Here is a 16,795-nt window from a genome sequence, read left to right as displayed (position 1 = left end):
GCCACAGACATCTCTACGTAATCCTAACCTCGTGCAATCAACTGACCAGTCTCCAGTTTGACTAATGGCAAATGACTGTGTATAACCTAAATACCACAATTTCATGAGCTCTATGGAATCATATTTCATACAGTGTCAGTCCACATCATGCAGAAGAAATTGAAATCGCTTTGTCATAACGTATCACTGCCACAGTGAAACTTGGTGTAGAAAGAATTATGGCGAAGGCCCTTTTTTGTGATTCTGTTCCTTTGACTAAGTATGTTAAGGGAACAAAAGACAATAGTCTGTCACCCATATTGTGCAAAAACATGTTGTTGTTGTTGTTGTTGTTGTTGTGGTCTTCAGTCCTGAGACTGGTTTGATGCAGCTCTCCATGCTATTCTATCCTGTGCAAGATTCTTCATCTCCCAGTACCTACTGCAACCTACATCCTTCTGAATCTGCTTAGTGTATTCATCTCTTGGTCTCCCCCTACGATTTTTACCCTCCATGCTGCCCTACAATACTAAATTGGTGATCCCTTGATGCCTCAGAACATGTCCTACCAACTGATCCCTTCTTCTGGTCAAGTTGTGCCACTAACTTCTCTTCTCCCCAATCCTATTCAATACTTCCTCATTAGTTATGTGGTCTACCCATCTAATCTTCAGCATTCTTCTGTAGCATCACATATTGTAAGCTTCTATTCTCTTCTTGTCCAAACTATTTACCGTCCATGTTTCACTTCCATACATGGCTACACTCCATACAAATACTTTCAGAAACGACTTCCTGACACTTAAATCTATACTCGATGTTAGCAAATTTCTCTTCTTCAGAAACGCTTTCCTTCCCATTGCCAGTCTACATTTTATATCCTCTCTACTTCGACCATCATCAGTTATTTTGCTCCCCAAATAGCAAAACTTCTTTACAACTTTTAAGTGTCTCATTTCCTAATCTAATACCCTCAACATCACCCGACTTAATTCGACTACATTCCATTATCCTCGTTTTGCTTTTGTTGATGTTCATCTTATATCCTCCCTTCAAGACACCATCCATTCCGTTCAACTGCTCTTCCAAGTCCTTTGCTGTCTCCGACAGAATTACAATGTCATCACCATGGATTTTAATTCCTACTCCAAATTTTTCTTTTGTTTCCTTCACTGCTTGCTCAATATACAGATTGAATAACGTCGGGGATAGGCTACAACCCTGTCTCACTCCCTTCCCAACCACTGCTTCCTTTTCATGCCCCTCGACTCATAACTGCCATCTGGTTTCTGTACAAATTGTAAATAGCCTTTCGCTCCCTGTATTTTACCCCTGCCACCTTTAGAATTTGAAAGAGAGTATTCCAGTCAACATTGTCAAAAGCTTTCTCTAAGTCTACAAATGCTAGAAACGTAGGTTTGCCTTTCCTTAATCTTTCTTCTAAGATAAGTCGTAAGGTCAGTACTGCCTAACGTGTTCCAACATTTCTACGGAATCCAAACTGATCATCCCCGAGGTCAGCTTCTACTAGTTTTTCCATTCGTCTGTAAAGAATTCGTGTTAGTATTTTGCAGCTGTGGCTTATTAATCTGATTGTTCGGTAATTTTCGCATCTGTCAACACCTGATTTCTTTGGGATTGGAATTACTATATTCTTCTTGAAGTCTGAGGGTATTTCGCCTGTTTATACATCTTGCTCACCAGATGGTAGAGTTTTGTCAGGACTGGCTCTCCCAAGGCCGTCAGTAGTTCCAATGGAATGTTGTCTACTCCGGGGGCCTTGTTTCGACTCAGGTCTTTCAGTGCTCTGTCAAACTCTTCACGCAGTATCGTATCTCCCATTTTATCTTTATCTACATCCTCTTCCATTTCCATAATATTGTCCTCAAGTACATCACCCTTGTATACACCCTCTATATACTCCTTCCACCTTTCTGCTTTCCCTTCTTTGCTTAGAACTGGGTTTCCATCTGAGCTCTTGATGTTCATACAAGTGGTTATCTTATCTCCAAAGGTCTCTTTAATTTTCCTGTAGGCAGTATCTATCTTACCCCTAGTGAGATAAGCCTCTACATCCTTACATTTGTCCTCTAGCCATCCTTGCTTAGCCATTTTGCACTTCCTGTCAATCTCATTTTTGAGACGTTTGTATTCCTTTTTGCCTGCTTCATTTACTGCATTTTTATATTTTCTCCTTTCATCAATTAAATTCAATATTTCTTCTGTTACCCAAGGATTTCTACTAGCCCTCGTCTTTTTACCTACTTGATCCTCTGCTGCCTTCACTACTTCATCCCTCAAAGCTACCCATTCTTCTTCCCATATGAACATATGAACTTTTTATGGCATGGCATTTATATGAACTTTTTATTTTCAATGACAAACACAATTCATAAAACAGTGGCCATACATCAGTGGTTTGACAAATGTAAGGGAATTTAAATTTAAATACCAGACCTAAAGCCTGATCACAATATGGATTTCTCTACCACATCACATCCTGGACAAATTATCGCCTAACACATACAGAACTGTTTCTGTAATAGCTGAGCAATTTTAGAAAATACTTCAGGCTTCATATCACAAGTCAGTACACAGTCCTCTGATAAAACTTGAGACTGGCATAGCAGCAATGGCCAGTGTGTCACAAGCATGTCATTGTGACAGCTCGATAGTGATTTTGTACCAGTGTTAGGTTAAACATGGGGTTACTTAATGCTTACACCAGTCTACAACGATTTTCACAATAATTATAAACCTAGGTAACATAAAAGTTGTTGTCTAACACAAACACAATTCTTACACACCTTTGGTTTAAGATATCATGATGCAATGAATAATTAAACATGTAAAGCAGTAAAAGCAATGTAACATTTACCTTTTGGGACCTCAGATCGAAACTTTGTTGTGTCATATGCTCTAAGCCTATCATCATTGCATGTAGTTAACAAATAGTTTCCAGCTGGAGAGAAGAAGCATCCTGTTAAAGTTTTTGGATGCTTCAGATCTGTCAGTGGCTTGGGCTTGGATTTCCGGCTATCTCTTAAGTCCCATATTCGTGCTTCCCTATAAACAATTCAAGGAAGGAAGACACAGCAATTAAGCAATTACTAAATAATCTTATAAATAAAAAAAATAGGTCTCACACAAATCCAATGCATTTCTGCAGGAAAACCAACCATACGAAACAGTTAATAAAATCTCCTATCATACAAAAAAGTTAATAAATTCTTGACTGAAAAACCGCTGAAGTAATCTGACAGGCCATGCTTTGTTGTTCTTTCAGTTGACATTCTTCATTTCTATTCAACAAGAGGTATAATTCTAAATGTAACATGTTTACAGTGCCAGGAGTCCTACAGTGCCTACAAGTAATAGCTGGTTGTAAGTAGCATAATCCATTTACAATCCGTTTCTCAATTGCTCAGTAACAATTGAATAAAAGAAACAAATAATAATAATACAGGTATCCACAAATGCAACATGTAAATGCTTAGTGTAGAGAAAATCACTACTCCCACCACTCTCCCATATTCTCTGCATGCTATGTGGAAGTGCACATCATGATCTACATGTATGTGATTGTTAACATATTTTGTTTCTTTACTCAACAGCTTCTGCTGGTCTCTAAAGCTGGCTGTACCTGTACCTGTCCCTGTACCCATCTCTGTACCTGTACATGTGATAAAATAATATAAATGCAAAACCTAATATGCCAGAATGAGATTTTCACTCTGCAGCGGAGTGTGCGCTGATATGAAACTTCCTGGCAGATTAAAACTGTGTGCCCGACCGAGACTCGAACTCGGGACCTTTGCCTTTCGCGGGCAAGTGCTCTACCAACTGAGCTACCGAAGCACGACTCACGCCCGGTACTCACAGCTTTACTTCTGCCAGTACCTCGTCTCCTACCTTCCAAACTTTACAGAAGCTCTCCTGCGAACCATGCAGAACTAACACTCCTGAAAGAAAGGATATTGCGGAGACATGGCTTAGCCACAGCCTGGGGGATGTTTCCAGAATGAGATTTTCACTCTGCAGCGGAGTGTGCGCTGATATGAAACTTCCTGGCAGATTAAAACTGTGTGCCCGACCGAGACTCGAACTCGGGACCTTTGCCTTTCGCGGGCAAGTGCTCTACCAACTGAGCTACCGAAGCACGACTCACGCCCGGTACTCACAGCTTTACTTCTGCCAGTACCTCGTCTCCTACCTTCCAAACTTTACAGAAGCTCTCCTGCGAACCATGCAGAACTAACACTCCTGAAAGAAAGGATATTGCGGAGACATGGCTTAGCCACAGCCTGGGGGATGTTTCCAGAATGAGATTTTCACTCTGCAGCGGAGTGTGCGCTGATATGAAACTTCCTGGCAGATTAAAACTGTGTGCCCGACCGAGACTCGAACTCGGGACCTTTGCCTTTCGCGGGCAAGTGCTCTACCAACTGAGCTACCGAAGCACGACTCACGCCCGGTACTCACAGCTTTACTTCTGCCAGTACCTCGTCTCCTACCTTCCAAACTTTACAGAAGGAGAGCTTCTGTAAAGTTTGGAAGGTAGGAGACGAGGTACTGGCAGAAGTAAAGCTGTGAGTACCGGGCGTGAGTCGTGCTTCGGTAGCTCAGTTGGTAGAGCACTTGCCCGCGAAAGGCAAAGGTCCCGAGTTCGAGTCTCGGTCGGGCACACAGTTTTAATCTGCCAGGAAGTTTCATATCAGCGCACACTCCGCTGCAGAGTGAAAATCTCATTCTGGAAACATCCCCCAGGCTGTGGCTAAGCCATGTCTCCGCAATATCCTTTCTTTCAGGAGTGCCAGTTCTGCAAGGTTCGCAGGAGAGCTTCTGTAAAGTTTGGAAGGTAGGAGACGAGGTACTGGCAGAAGTAAAGCTGTGAGTACCGGGCGTGAGTCGTGCTTCGGTAGCTCAGGTGGTAGAGCACTTGCCCGCGAAAGGCAAAGGTCCCGAGTTCGAGTCTCGGTCGGGCACACAGTTTTAATCTGCCAGGAAGTTTCAAACCTAATATGATTTTCTGATCTTTTAAATGTGCCAATATATCAATAATTACATTACATACATGGTGGTAAAAAATTATTTTCTGAAAACTGATCAGTCATTTACTAACCTCCTGTAAAAGTAGTGATCAAGCAGAATAAGTTTATTACTGTGCAAAGATACATTTTCATCCAACAGTTTAGCTAGACCCACCCTTGTTCTAAAAGAGCTTGTGTTTCAGTTATCTTGTCAGCTTTCAGCCATTTGACTTTGTGTATTGTTATTTCTCTCTCTGTCCTACGAAGCATGGCACCACCACTATGTACAGTTGCTTCAATGATAGCACTTCAAAGTTAAGCAGATGATAATATGTATCGTATCATTAAAATTATGCCAAAAGAGGCAAATTGAGAAGTATAAACTTTCCTACTACTGCAAAATTCCCTGCACAGATATGGAAAACATGTCATTCACATGCACTGCCATTCAAGTGCCTCCACGCGCCATAATTTTCTGATCTTAACAATTCTCAGTCAGTTGAGTCTTGAATATGATTTTCAGTTGAGTTATCTCCCCTGGGGAAGCCTGTAATGGTTAAAGAGGCATTTTACAAGAAAAGGAGAATAATCTGCAGTAATATGGACAAAGATTTAAGAAAAAGGCTAATAAAATGTTTTGTATGGAGTGTCCTCTTGTATGATGCTGGAACGTGGAAACAGGAAGAAAGACAGAGCAACAAGGGGGGCTTCTAAAATTTGGACGTAGCAGAACATGGAAACAATAAGTTGGATGGCTAGAGTGAAAAGTGAAGAGGTACCCAGAAGAGTGGGAGAACAAAGACAATTACTGGATGTAATAAAAAGAAGGAATTGATACTGTTACGGTATATTGATAATTTTTACTTGGCCGTCGGACAGTAACTGAATATAACACAATTTTAGTGCCATACATGTTTCGCCTTTATTTTCACCAAGGCATCATCAGTGGCAGGTTGCGTGAACAATTTCTTACATATTATGCTCCTGTTGCACCTGCCACTGATGGTGCCTTGCAGAAAATAAAGGTGAAACACATTGTTGCTTGTTGTGGTCTTCAGTCCTGAGACTGGTTTGATGCAGCTCTCCATGCTAATCTATCCTGTGCAAGCTCCTTCATCTCCCAGTACCTACTGCAACCTACATCCTTCTGAATCTTCTTAGTGTATTAATCTCTTGGTCACTCTCTATGATTTTTAACCTCCACGCTGCCCTCCAATGCTAAATTTGTGATAGTTGTGCCACAAACTTCTCTTATCCCCAATCCTATTCAATACCTCCTCATTAGTTACATTATCTACCCACCTAATCTTCAACATTCTTCTGTAGCACCTCATTTCGAAAGCTTCTATTCTCTTCTTGTCCAAACTATTTATCGTCCATGTTTCACTTCCATACATAGCTACACTCCATACAAATACTTCCAGAAATGACTACCTGACACTTAAAATCGATACTTGATGTTAACAAATTTCCCTTCTTCAGAAATGCTCTCCTTGCCATTGCCAGTCGACATTTTATATCCTCTCTACTTCGACCATCATCAGTTATTTTGCTCCCCAAATAGCAAAACTCCTTTACTACTTCAAGTGTCTCATTTCCTAATCTAACTCCGTGAGCATCACCCGACTTAATACGACTACATTCCATTATCCTTGTTTTGCTTTTGTTGATGTTCACCTTATATCCTCCTTTGAAGACACTGTCCATTCTGTTCAACTGCTCTTCCAAGTCCTTTGCTGTCTGACAGAATTACAATGTCATCGGCGAACCGAGTTTTTATTTCTTCTCCATGGATTTTAATACCCTACTCTGAATTTTTCTTTTGTTTCCTTTACTGCTTGCTCAATATACAGATTGAATAACATCAGGGAGAGGCTACAACCCTGTCTCACTCCCTTCCCAACCACTGCTTCCCTTTCATGTCCCTCGACTCTTATAACTGCCATCTGGTTTCTGTACAGATTGTAAATAGCCTTTCGCTCCCTGTATTTTACCCCTACCACCTTAGAATTTGAAAGAGAGTATTCCAGTCAACATTGTCAAAAGCTTTCTCTAAGTCTACAAATGCTAGAAATGTAGGTTTGCCTTTCCTTAATCTTTCTTCTAAGATAAGTCGTTAGGTCAGTTCCAACATTTCTACGGAATCCAAACTGATCTTCCCCGAGGTCGGCTTCTACCAGTTTTTCCATTCGTTTGTAAATAATTCGCATTAGTATTTTGCAGCTGTGACTTATTAAACTGATAGTTCGGTAATTTTCACATCTGTCAGCACCTGATTTCTTTGGGATTGGAATTATTATATTCTTCTTGAAGTCTGAGGGTATTTTGCCTGTCTCATACGTCATGCTCACCAGGTGGTAGAGTTTTGTCATGACTGGCTCTCCCAAGGCCGTCAGTAGTTCTAATGGAATGTTGTCTACTCCCGAGGCCTTGTTTCGACTCAGGTCTTTCAGTGCTCTGTCAAACTCGTCACGCAGTATCGTATCTCCCATTTCATTTTCATCTACATCCTCTTCCATTTCCATAATACTGTCCTCAAGTACATCACCCTTGTATACACCCTCTATATACTCCTTCCACCTTTCTGCTTTCCCCTCTTTGCTTAGAACTGGGTTTCCATCTGAGCTCTTGATATTCATGAAAGTGGCTCTCTTTGCTCCAAAGGTCTCTCTAATTTTCCTGTAGGCTGTATCTATCTTACCCCTAGTGAGATAAGCCTCTATATCCTTACATTTGTCCTCTAGCCATGCCTGCTTAGCCATTTTGCACTTCCTGTCAATCTCATTTTTGAGACGTTTGTATTCCTTTTTGCCTGCTTCATTTACTGCATTTTTATATTTTCTCCTTTCATCAATTAAATTCTTCTGTTACCCAAGGATTTCTACTACCCCTCGTCTTTTTACCTACTTGATCCTCTGCTGCCTTCACTACTTCATCCCTCAGAGCTACCCATTCTTCTTCTACTGTATTTCTTTCCCCCATTCCTGTGAAACACATATGGCACTAAAATTGTGTTTTATTCAGTTTGATGAAGGAACAATAAATGAATTGCTGCCATAGCTGCAATAATAAATGGTAATACAAAATGAAATTTAAAGAATCGATTTCATGTTGCGTTATCAACAGCAAATCCTCCCCACACTCATTGGACTAAGTCTGTTCCTAAGTATGGAATTGCTGATAATAAATTGCTGTCATACGGTCCATAAGTAAAAATTATCAATATACCATAATATTATATGCAACTGAGGAAGACAAAAGTTGGAAAGAATACTGGTTTGGACATACATTAAGAATGGAGGAGGGGATTATAAAAAGAGACTTAGAAGGGTGCATGGAAGAGATTTCGGATAATAGATGTGATACATGGCAGCATTAAGAAAGAAGCAATTGATCGCATGAAATGGAGATAAGGACTTGCAAATATAGCAGGAAACTCGTGATGGTCGTGGTGATGAGGATATTATGTCTTGTCTTAACTTAACTAAAACATGAATGAAATAGGAGAACTGCATTATCAATTACTACATTCCATTTCAAGACACTACCCAACAATGTTACAAGAAATTTATAAAGCCTGTAATTAAGTGTGGTGCACAACGTTTAATTTGCCAGAGAACACCGTAAAGGTGCAGAGTGAACAGAGAGCTGCAAAGAGAAGTAGCCCCCACCACCATGGTCCCTACACTTATACTCTATAAAACACTGCAGTGAATGGCAGGGGTACTACTATCTGAACCATATGTAAGGGTTTATTTCCAATTGACCAGAGTATACAACACATGGGAACTGATTGCTTAAATGCCTTTGTGTGCACAGTAATTGCACTGATCTTCATCTTCATGATAACTACAGCAGCAGTCTGTAGGGAGCTGCAGTATATTTCTAGATTCCAAGTAGGCTCTCATGGGTAGTTGACATCTAATCTTCATGCCTCTGCCAGTTCAGATTTTTTACCATTTTTGTGGTGCTCTCTCATGGTTCAAACAAATGTGTGACCGTTAGTGATTCCTTTGCATATGTTCAGTATCTGTTTTTGCTTCTAAATGGTATGGATGCCACTAACTAGAGCAATACTTTGGGTTTGTTGCATGAATGTGTTGTAAGCAATCTCTGATATTCCAGTCAGCACTGCAGTTCCAAATCTGATGCAAGAGCCACTACGTAACCACCAAAAACTTGCAAAAATTCTTAACATGTCACTGGAAAGTTCTAACATTTAAAATGATGATATATTTTGTACTGACTGGGTTTCTGAAAAGTTGACATCATTCAAACAGTAGCCTCTTTCCAGCTCACTCTATATTGCTCTAAATTAGGACTCTTTCCATACATTAGACTCCAGTAGTGTGTTACTTGGGACTTTCATATCTGATTTCCCTGTATCTTCAAGACAAGGTTTTGTTACTTCAGAGAGAAGTTTACATCAAGTATGCATGTTAATATTGGTAACTATGTGGAATCTTTAAGTCAGTTATCTCTAATGTTTCAGGTGCTAAAATGATTCATCATCTTGACAGATTAGTGCTGACATTTGCAGCTTTTGAAAAGTGTGTCCATGATGGTGGCAATTAGTTGAAAACTGTTGCAGAGTAATAGACTTGCAGTCTGAGTTGAAATATGGGTACAAAGTACTAATAAGGTTAAAAAAGATACTTCTCCGTTAAGTCCCCACATCACACTGACTACAGATTACTACAAATTTGTCCTCCACCCATTGAGTGTATATCATACCTCATATAATGGAGGAAGCAATTTTGGAATTACATATTCTACTATGGCAAGCAAAGCATATCAATTGGTGACAACTGTTACGATCCTTCTTATCAGTAAACAGTAAAGGCATATCAATTACTCACACACCATACTCAGAAGCACCGCTGAACACATGTACAATATTTAGCCCTTCATCACACACATATTAGGTTGGCGAGTAAGTTTATAGCACTTTTTGTATGGTGGTTGGTATTACAGTTGCTACGGGCTTACTTATTGACTGTCATTTTTTTATCTGTGGTTCACTGCTGCTATTTGAATATAAACATCTTTTGTCATTTGGAGATAATGAGTTGAACTGTGAATGCTAAAAAGTGCCAAATGGAGAAATTTCAAAATTTCTGACACATTCCTCTGTTCAAGTTCAATTGAAGGGTGACAGCAGCGGACACAGCCACAAATATTTGTGATATGTATGGGGATAATGCCACTGGACAGAGAATGGCAAGAAAATGGTTTTCTCATTTTGAGGAGGATTGTTTTGACACAGTGATTCTACACATTCAGAAAGACCTTTGGGGTTTGATGAAGATGGTTTAAACGCAGTAATCCACAATGATCCATGTCAATGTACTCGAGAACTAGCAAAAGTGATGAACTGCGATCATGCCACCATCATTCAACATTCGCATACAACAGGGAAGGTTCAAGAATCAGGTGTATGGGTACCACATGTAAGATAAAATCACAAAAATCAACAGGTGGTCATATGTGCATCTCTGCTTGCTCGTCATCAATTGGGTTGTGAGGAACACTGACCATTCCTATTCTGTATGTTACTGGTGACAAGAAATGGTGTGTTTATGCTAACATAAGGAAAAGAAAGGAATGGTTGTGTCCAAACAAAGAGGCAATTCCCCATAGAAAGACTTGCCCACATCCACAAAACATAATGTAATGCATCTGGTGGAACAGCGACAGTGTGGTGTACTATGAATTGCTTCCTCAAGCTGTTACCATCACTGCTGACATTTACTGTCAACAAATGAGATGTCTTGCTGACACAATCCAAGAACAATAACCAGGAAGACTGTGAGAAGTGATCCTACTCCACGACAATGCCTGCTCGCATTCTATTAGACAGACAAAAAGCACTATACAGGGATTGGGTTGGGGAGTAGTTCCGCATGCACCTTATTCACCTGATCTTGCGCCTTCAGATTTTCACCTTTTCCACTCTCTATCAAACAATCTTCAAGAAACTTCCTATTTGGATGAAAATGTGTTCAGAACATGGCTCAAGGAGTTCTTCACCTAAAAACAACACGATTTCTACAGTGCAAAACTAAGAAGTTACCACACCATCGGCGGACTGTTGTACATAGTGAAGGAGAATGTATTACTGATGACTGAAGCCTCTGTTACGTGTACATGTTGTGTTTACTCAACTTATGAGAAAACACAACTAACTTACACACCATCCCAATATAGTCCGTATTAGGGAATCAATGAGAACTCGTCCCATTCTTTTAAGCAACAGATTTTAACGGGCCTGCTGTTTAGCACAAAGAAAACAAACCCAAATTCAGTCCAGCAGCACAGCAAATATTTCCGACACTTATGGCTAGAATTTTGATGAGGACTGGATACACACGAAATTTTTGAATGAAGTCATTCCACTTTAGGCAGTTAAAATATTATTTGTTGTAATTGCAATTTTAACACATGGTCAGTGTCAAGCATTGTCGGCTGTTGTAACCCACTCAATAACAAAGCTGTGGCAAGTTGGAACATAGTTCCCAGCAATGTACAAGCGAATGCATGTGATGGTGTAAATTTATCCACTGTTCCCCACACCATCTTTCTAACATGTGCTAGCATGGTGTATGGAAAAGCAGATAAATTTATACCACCAAATGCATTTGCTTTTACACTGGTGGAAACTATGTTCCAGCACGTCACAGTTTCATGTTATTAAGTGGGTTACAATGTCCCACAATACTTGACAATGACGATGTGGCAAAACTGTAATCACAACAAATAATATTTTGACAGCCTAAAGCAGAATAACTTCATTTAAAAACCTTTAAGCCTCTTATCAAACAATGAATCTAAAGAAAACTTCTGGTAGTGCACAAGAGGATGGTAAGAAAGAAACCTGTCTATTTTTATTAATTTTATGGCCATAAATATCTTTCAGCATCATCTGCATTCTCCAAAAGGAGACAGAACGAAGAAGGTAGGATGGGTGGGAGGAGGAAGTTCATGAGCCATTAAGATTAAGAAGTCTTTATATGGAAATAATCTGTACTAATGTGTTTTGAAAAAAAAATTCTGCAATGTAAGTCAATAAGGGCTTCTGGGCAGCAAATACTGTTATCACTGAACTATTACTGTGTAATGCTGCAAGCACTTCATTAAAATACTTTTGATTCCCTCAATTTCCTCATTGCTTTATCGCATAAATGCAATATTACTAATATTCTAATGACAAATAACACTTACCCAAGTCCTGAGCCTGTGACAAAATAATTTTCAGCGACTGGATGATGCTGCACAGTTCTCACAGACCTCTCATGACATTTGTACATGTAAGACAGCTTTCCTTCTCTTTGGTCAAATACTCCTACTTCCCCTGAGCCTGTGAATCAAAGACAAATAAGAAAAGATAAGGTGTAGTCTGCAGATGTAATATCTGTATTTCAAGATAACAGTGAAAGAAAAAAAGTCCTTCTGCAAGTAGAATGAAAGTCTGCACACCCTTGATAATAAATATGACTTACAGAAATTTACTAATATGAAGTAAAAGCTTAACCCTCGAGTGGGCGCACCTACATTTAAAGTGCAACATTATTTTCTACCGTTTCATTGTTGTTTTACAATTTGCATGTTCACTTCTATTCCTTCATTACTGTGTCAGCTAACACAGTGATAAACTGTGCTGTTATATGTCCAAATGAGCAGCAGTAATATAAAATAAACAGCAAGTGAGGTAAGGACAAATTTACTACCTGAGCAAGAAAATTACCCTAATTATGAGCTAGCAGCACCACCCAGTAATGATATAATTCCCCACATGATAACTATTAAATGTAAAAGTGTTTAGCATGGATGTGATAGAACTGCACTGTTTAATGCTCAGAGTGGTTCATTACTGTGTGATAACACTTTTACACTGCATCAGTAATACAATGAAATTTTATTTTATCATTGTTTAATTAAACAAAGATTAGCTGCACAACTGCTCATGTTATGAAAATTGGCGCACCCACTCTAAGAGTTAAAATAAACAACTCTAACTATATGAGATTCCAGCAGTGGTTGTGTCTCTTAATACATTTTCCAACAATAACTAGCAACCTACTGCTGTCATCGCATTCCACAAACCATTAATGGTGTTCCGCCTCTTTACCAACTGGAAATGCATCTAATAGTCCCAGCAGCTTGGATATTTTCTTGTACTGTTGTGTGTACATTGGCAGCACTAAGCTTTTTGCTTCCTGAAGGCCCATACTTGCCCACAATACTGTCTGAACTGTACAGTTTTATCGTAAATTTTGGCTGGTAAGTGGGAAAGATGGTCTTTTTATTTTTACAAAGTTAGGGGAATAATTATAATACAAGATGGAGAAAATCTTATACTACAGCTGATGGCGCAAGACCTGTTTCTGGTTTTGATGTAACAGAGATATCACAACTTCTTTATTCAAACAATGGAAAATCCAGGATGGAATGTAACAATATGAGAGAAGGAAAGTTGCTACTCACCATATAGCGGAGATGCTGAGCCGCGATAGGCACAATAAAAAGATTCACATAATCACAGCTTTCGGCCATTAAGGCCTTTGTCAGCAGTAGACACGCACGCACGCACGCACGCACGCACGCACACACACACACAAGCGCAACTTGCACACACATCTCAGTCTCAGAGAGCTGAAACTACACTGTGAGCAGCAGCAGCAGCAGCAGCAGCAGCAGCAGCACCACCACCACCACCAGTGCATGATGGGAGTGGCGACTGGGTGGGGGTAAGGAGGAGGCTGAGGCGGGGACGGGGAGGGGGAGGGATAGTATGGTGGGAGTGGCGGACAGTGAAGTGTTGCAGTTTAGACGGAGGGTAGGAGAGAAGGTGCGGGGGGGGGGGGGGGGGGGGGGGGGGGGTAACTAGCGGAAAGGATAGAAATAAAAATAAAAGAAAAGAAATTAAAAGACTGGGTGTGGCGGTGAAGTGACAGCTGTGTAGTGCTGGAATGGGAACAGGGAGGGGGTTGGATGGGTGAGGACAGTGACTAACAAGGGTTGAGACCAAGAGGGTTACGGGAATGTACAATGTATTGCAGAGAAAGTTCCCACCTGCACAATTCAGAAAAGCTGGTGTTAGTGGGAAGGATCCATATGACACAGGCTGTGAAGCAGTCATTGAAATGAGGGGTATCATGTTTGGCAGCGTGTTCAGCTACAGAGTGGTCCACTTGTTTTTTTGCCACAGTTTGTCGGTTGTCGTTCATGAGAACAGACAGCTTGTTGGCTGTCATGCCTACATAGAATGCAGCACAGTGGTTGCTGCTTAGCTTGTAGATCACATGACTGGTTTCACAGGTAGCACTGCCTTTGATGTGATAGGTAATGTCAGTGACCAAACTGGAGTAGGTGGTGGTACGAGGATGTATGGGACAGGTCTTGCATCTAGGTCTATTACAGAGGTATGAGCCACGAGGTAAGGGATTGGGAGCAGGGGTTGTGTAAGGATGGATGAGAATATTGTGTACGTTTGGTGGACAGCGGAATACCATGATAGGAGGGGTGGGAATGATAGTGAGAAGGAAATTTCTCATTTCAGGCCACACCGAGAGGTAGTCGAAACCTTGGCAGAGAATGTAATTCAGTTGCTCCAGTCCCGGATGGTATTGAGTTACGAGGGGAATGCTCCTCTGTGGCCGGACTGTGGGACTTTGGGAGGTGGTGGGAGACTTTATGCTTTGATTACTCTGTCTCTACACAATATGTATTTTTATCAATGGTGACCTGTATTCAAAATAATCCTCTTTCTGCCAGTAATTCTTTTACTGTGTTTTCACAATGATTCAGTCAGCTACTTAATCTTAACATTTCAAATCCTGAAACAAGTTAATGTACGGAAAACATATGTGGCCAAAAATGTGAAGTTTAAATTATCTTGTTTCACTGCATTTGCATATCAATGCTATGGAATTGTCACATGTATTTCTTTTAAACATTACAACAAGAAACAAGCAATGATTGAAGAGTAATACTGTAACATACCAAATAATATTTGAACTGCTGACATCTTTTGTATGTGTTTGTATCAGACTATTTTTAATTAAAGTGACATGTTCTGTGCAGTGTAATGCTACATGCAAGTGATTTTTTAATGATTATGTTTTCTCTGTTTTATGTATGTTTATTAATTTTTTGAATGTGCTATTAACCAGAAGTACGAGTTAAGGTTTAGTCTACGTTGTGATAAAGTTAATTCATCTAGCCTCACAACATAACCAGTTGCAAAGACCCGGTTGGAAATCAAGGATGGAATCAAAAACTTTGCTGCGATTCTTTCTGCTTTGCTTAGCTATTTTTCTCATGATTATTTCATGAGGATTTCAATTTACCACTTGCTGAACAACAATCTTAACCAATGTGCTTACTTTCTTCTGTTCAAAAATGTAAGTTTTTATGTTTTTAAAGGAACAATACAGCAGAATCTGAGAAGCAAATTGGAATATCCCAATGCAAGTCACCAAAAATTGTCTAAAATTATTCTCATGATATGATAAGCCTTTTACAAAGATAGAACAGTACTCAAATACAGCCTGCAGATACCAGAAACTTATCAAGTTTTTTCAATCGACTTTTATTTCCTCAGTTCAACAGTACCATTACTCAGCAATATTCTTTACAATGTTCTACTTATTAAATATTCCTATCACTGAATAACATAAAATTAAGAAGTGGCTTTAAACCATGGAATGGTCTGTCAAAGCAAAACAATGGCTAGTAAGAGGTGAAGCAATGCTCTGCATAAAGAGCTCAATTTTCAAGTTTGTTTCTATGGCCATCCTCTGCAGCAAGCATATGAATACTTGCCTTGTAAATAAAATGCCTTTTCCTGCTGCTACCTAATTTATTTATCTCATACACGTTTCGCCTTATCTTGTCCTAAAGCATCATCAGTGGGATCTCTAACAATACAGTTTTGTTGAGTTTAGATTATTAACCAGTTCATGTTGTGAATTTTTTTGTAAAAAAGTAATTACTTATGATTTGCTGATCTGCGTTTCCTCACATCTGGTCTGGGGGTTGCACAACCACTATTTTCCTAATCACACAGTGACCCTTGCTGTGTTTACATTTTATTACTGCTAGTGCACAATCAATTACTTCCTACGATCAGGGTTGTCCCTTGCTTAAAGATACATTAGGTGTTGAACTTCCACAGTTTATTAAAGAATGTGAACATAAAGTAACATTTGTTTTTAAAATCAAAACCTTGAAACCTTTTGTACTTCAACTGAAATAAAAGTGCCACGAGGTCAATTTAAATCAAAGCTTGACACCTCTCCTCCATCATGAATTTACACCTGCTGTTTCGTATTGTTCGTCACCATCTGAAGCTGATGAGTCATGAGTACATGGCTGGAAACAGAGCAGAACACATTATATTCTGAAGTTGTTATATGTTGTTGTGAGGATACTGAACCCCCATATTGCATGGTAAACTATCTTTTGAAGGAAGCTAAGCTACCAGATGTGTCTCACGTATGAAAGCTTGTTGTATAGACCTTCAGCAGGGCCACTTTAACACTAAAAAAGGCACCTCATAAAGTCACAACGGAAATGACAAAGCAACTTTTTTGTTTTACAAAAAAAGTTTAATTCGCAGTTTACCACGTGCTGTGAGGTCTTTCATGTGCTGCTAATAAATTTTGCCAACTACAGAAATAACAGCTTGAGAAGAGGGAAAAAGGTTTGCACTCCTCCAACAATTTAGATATTTTCCAGTCTGCTAGATATGACTGAGTGGGGAGGCTCTCCTTTGCATGTCGGCT

At 39.7% G+C, this 16,795-nt stretch overlaps 1 protein-coding gene across 1 annotated transcript in view; it reads right to left on the bottom strand.

Annotated features, from left to right (window-relative positions):
• LOC126170759 (WD repeat-containing protein 76-like) overlaps nucleotides 1-16,795 on the bottom strand; it is a 185,287-nt gene that overhangs the window by 38,876 nt on the left and 129,616 nt on the right. Inside the window, exons 9-10 of the mRNA XM_049920750.1 lie at nucleotides 12,231-12,366; nucleotides 2,858-3,045 (exon numbers count right to left, since the gene is read on the bottom strand). Coding sequence (XP_049776707.1) covers nucleotides 2,858-3,045; nucleotides 12,231-12,366 — 324 coding nt within the window. The remainder of the gene's footprint in view (nucleotides 1-2,857; nucleotides 3,046-12,230; nucleotides 12,367-16,795) is intronic.

Source organism: Schistocerca cancellata, chromosome 1 (assembly GCF_023864275.1).
Source record: "Schistocerca cancellata isolate TAMUIC-IGC-003103 chromosome 1, iqSchCanc2.1, whole genome shotgun sequence".
Classification (NCBI taxonomy): domain Eukaryota; kingdom Metazoa; phylum Arthropoda; class Insecta; order Orthoptera; family Acrididae; genus Schistocerca; species Schistocerca cancellata.
The sequence above is the reverse complement of the archived record's forward strand: the minus strand, read 5'-3'. Positions and strand labels throughout refer to the sequence as shown.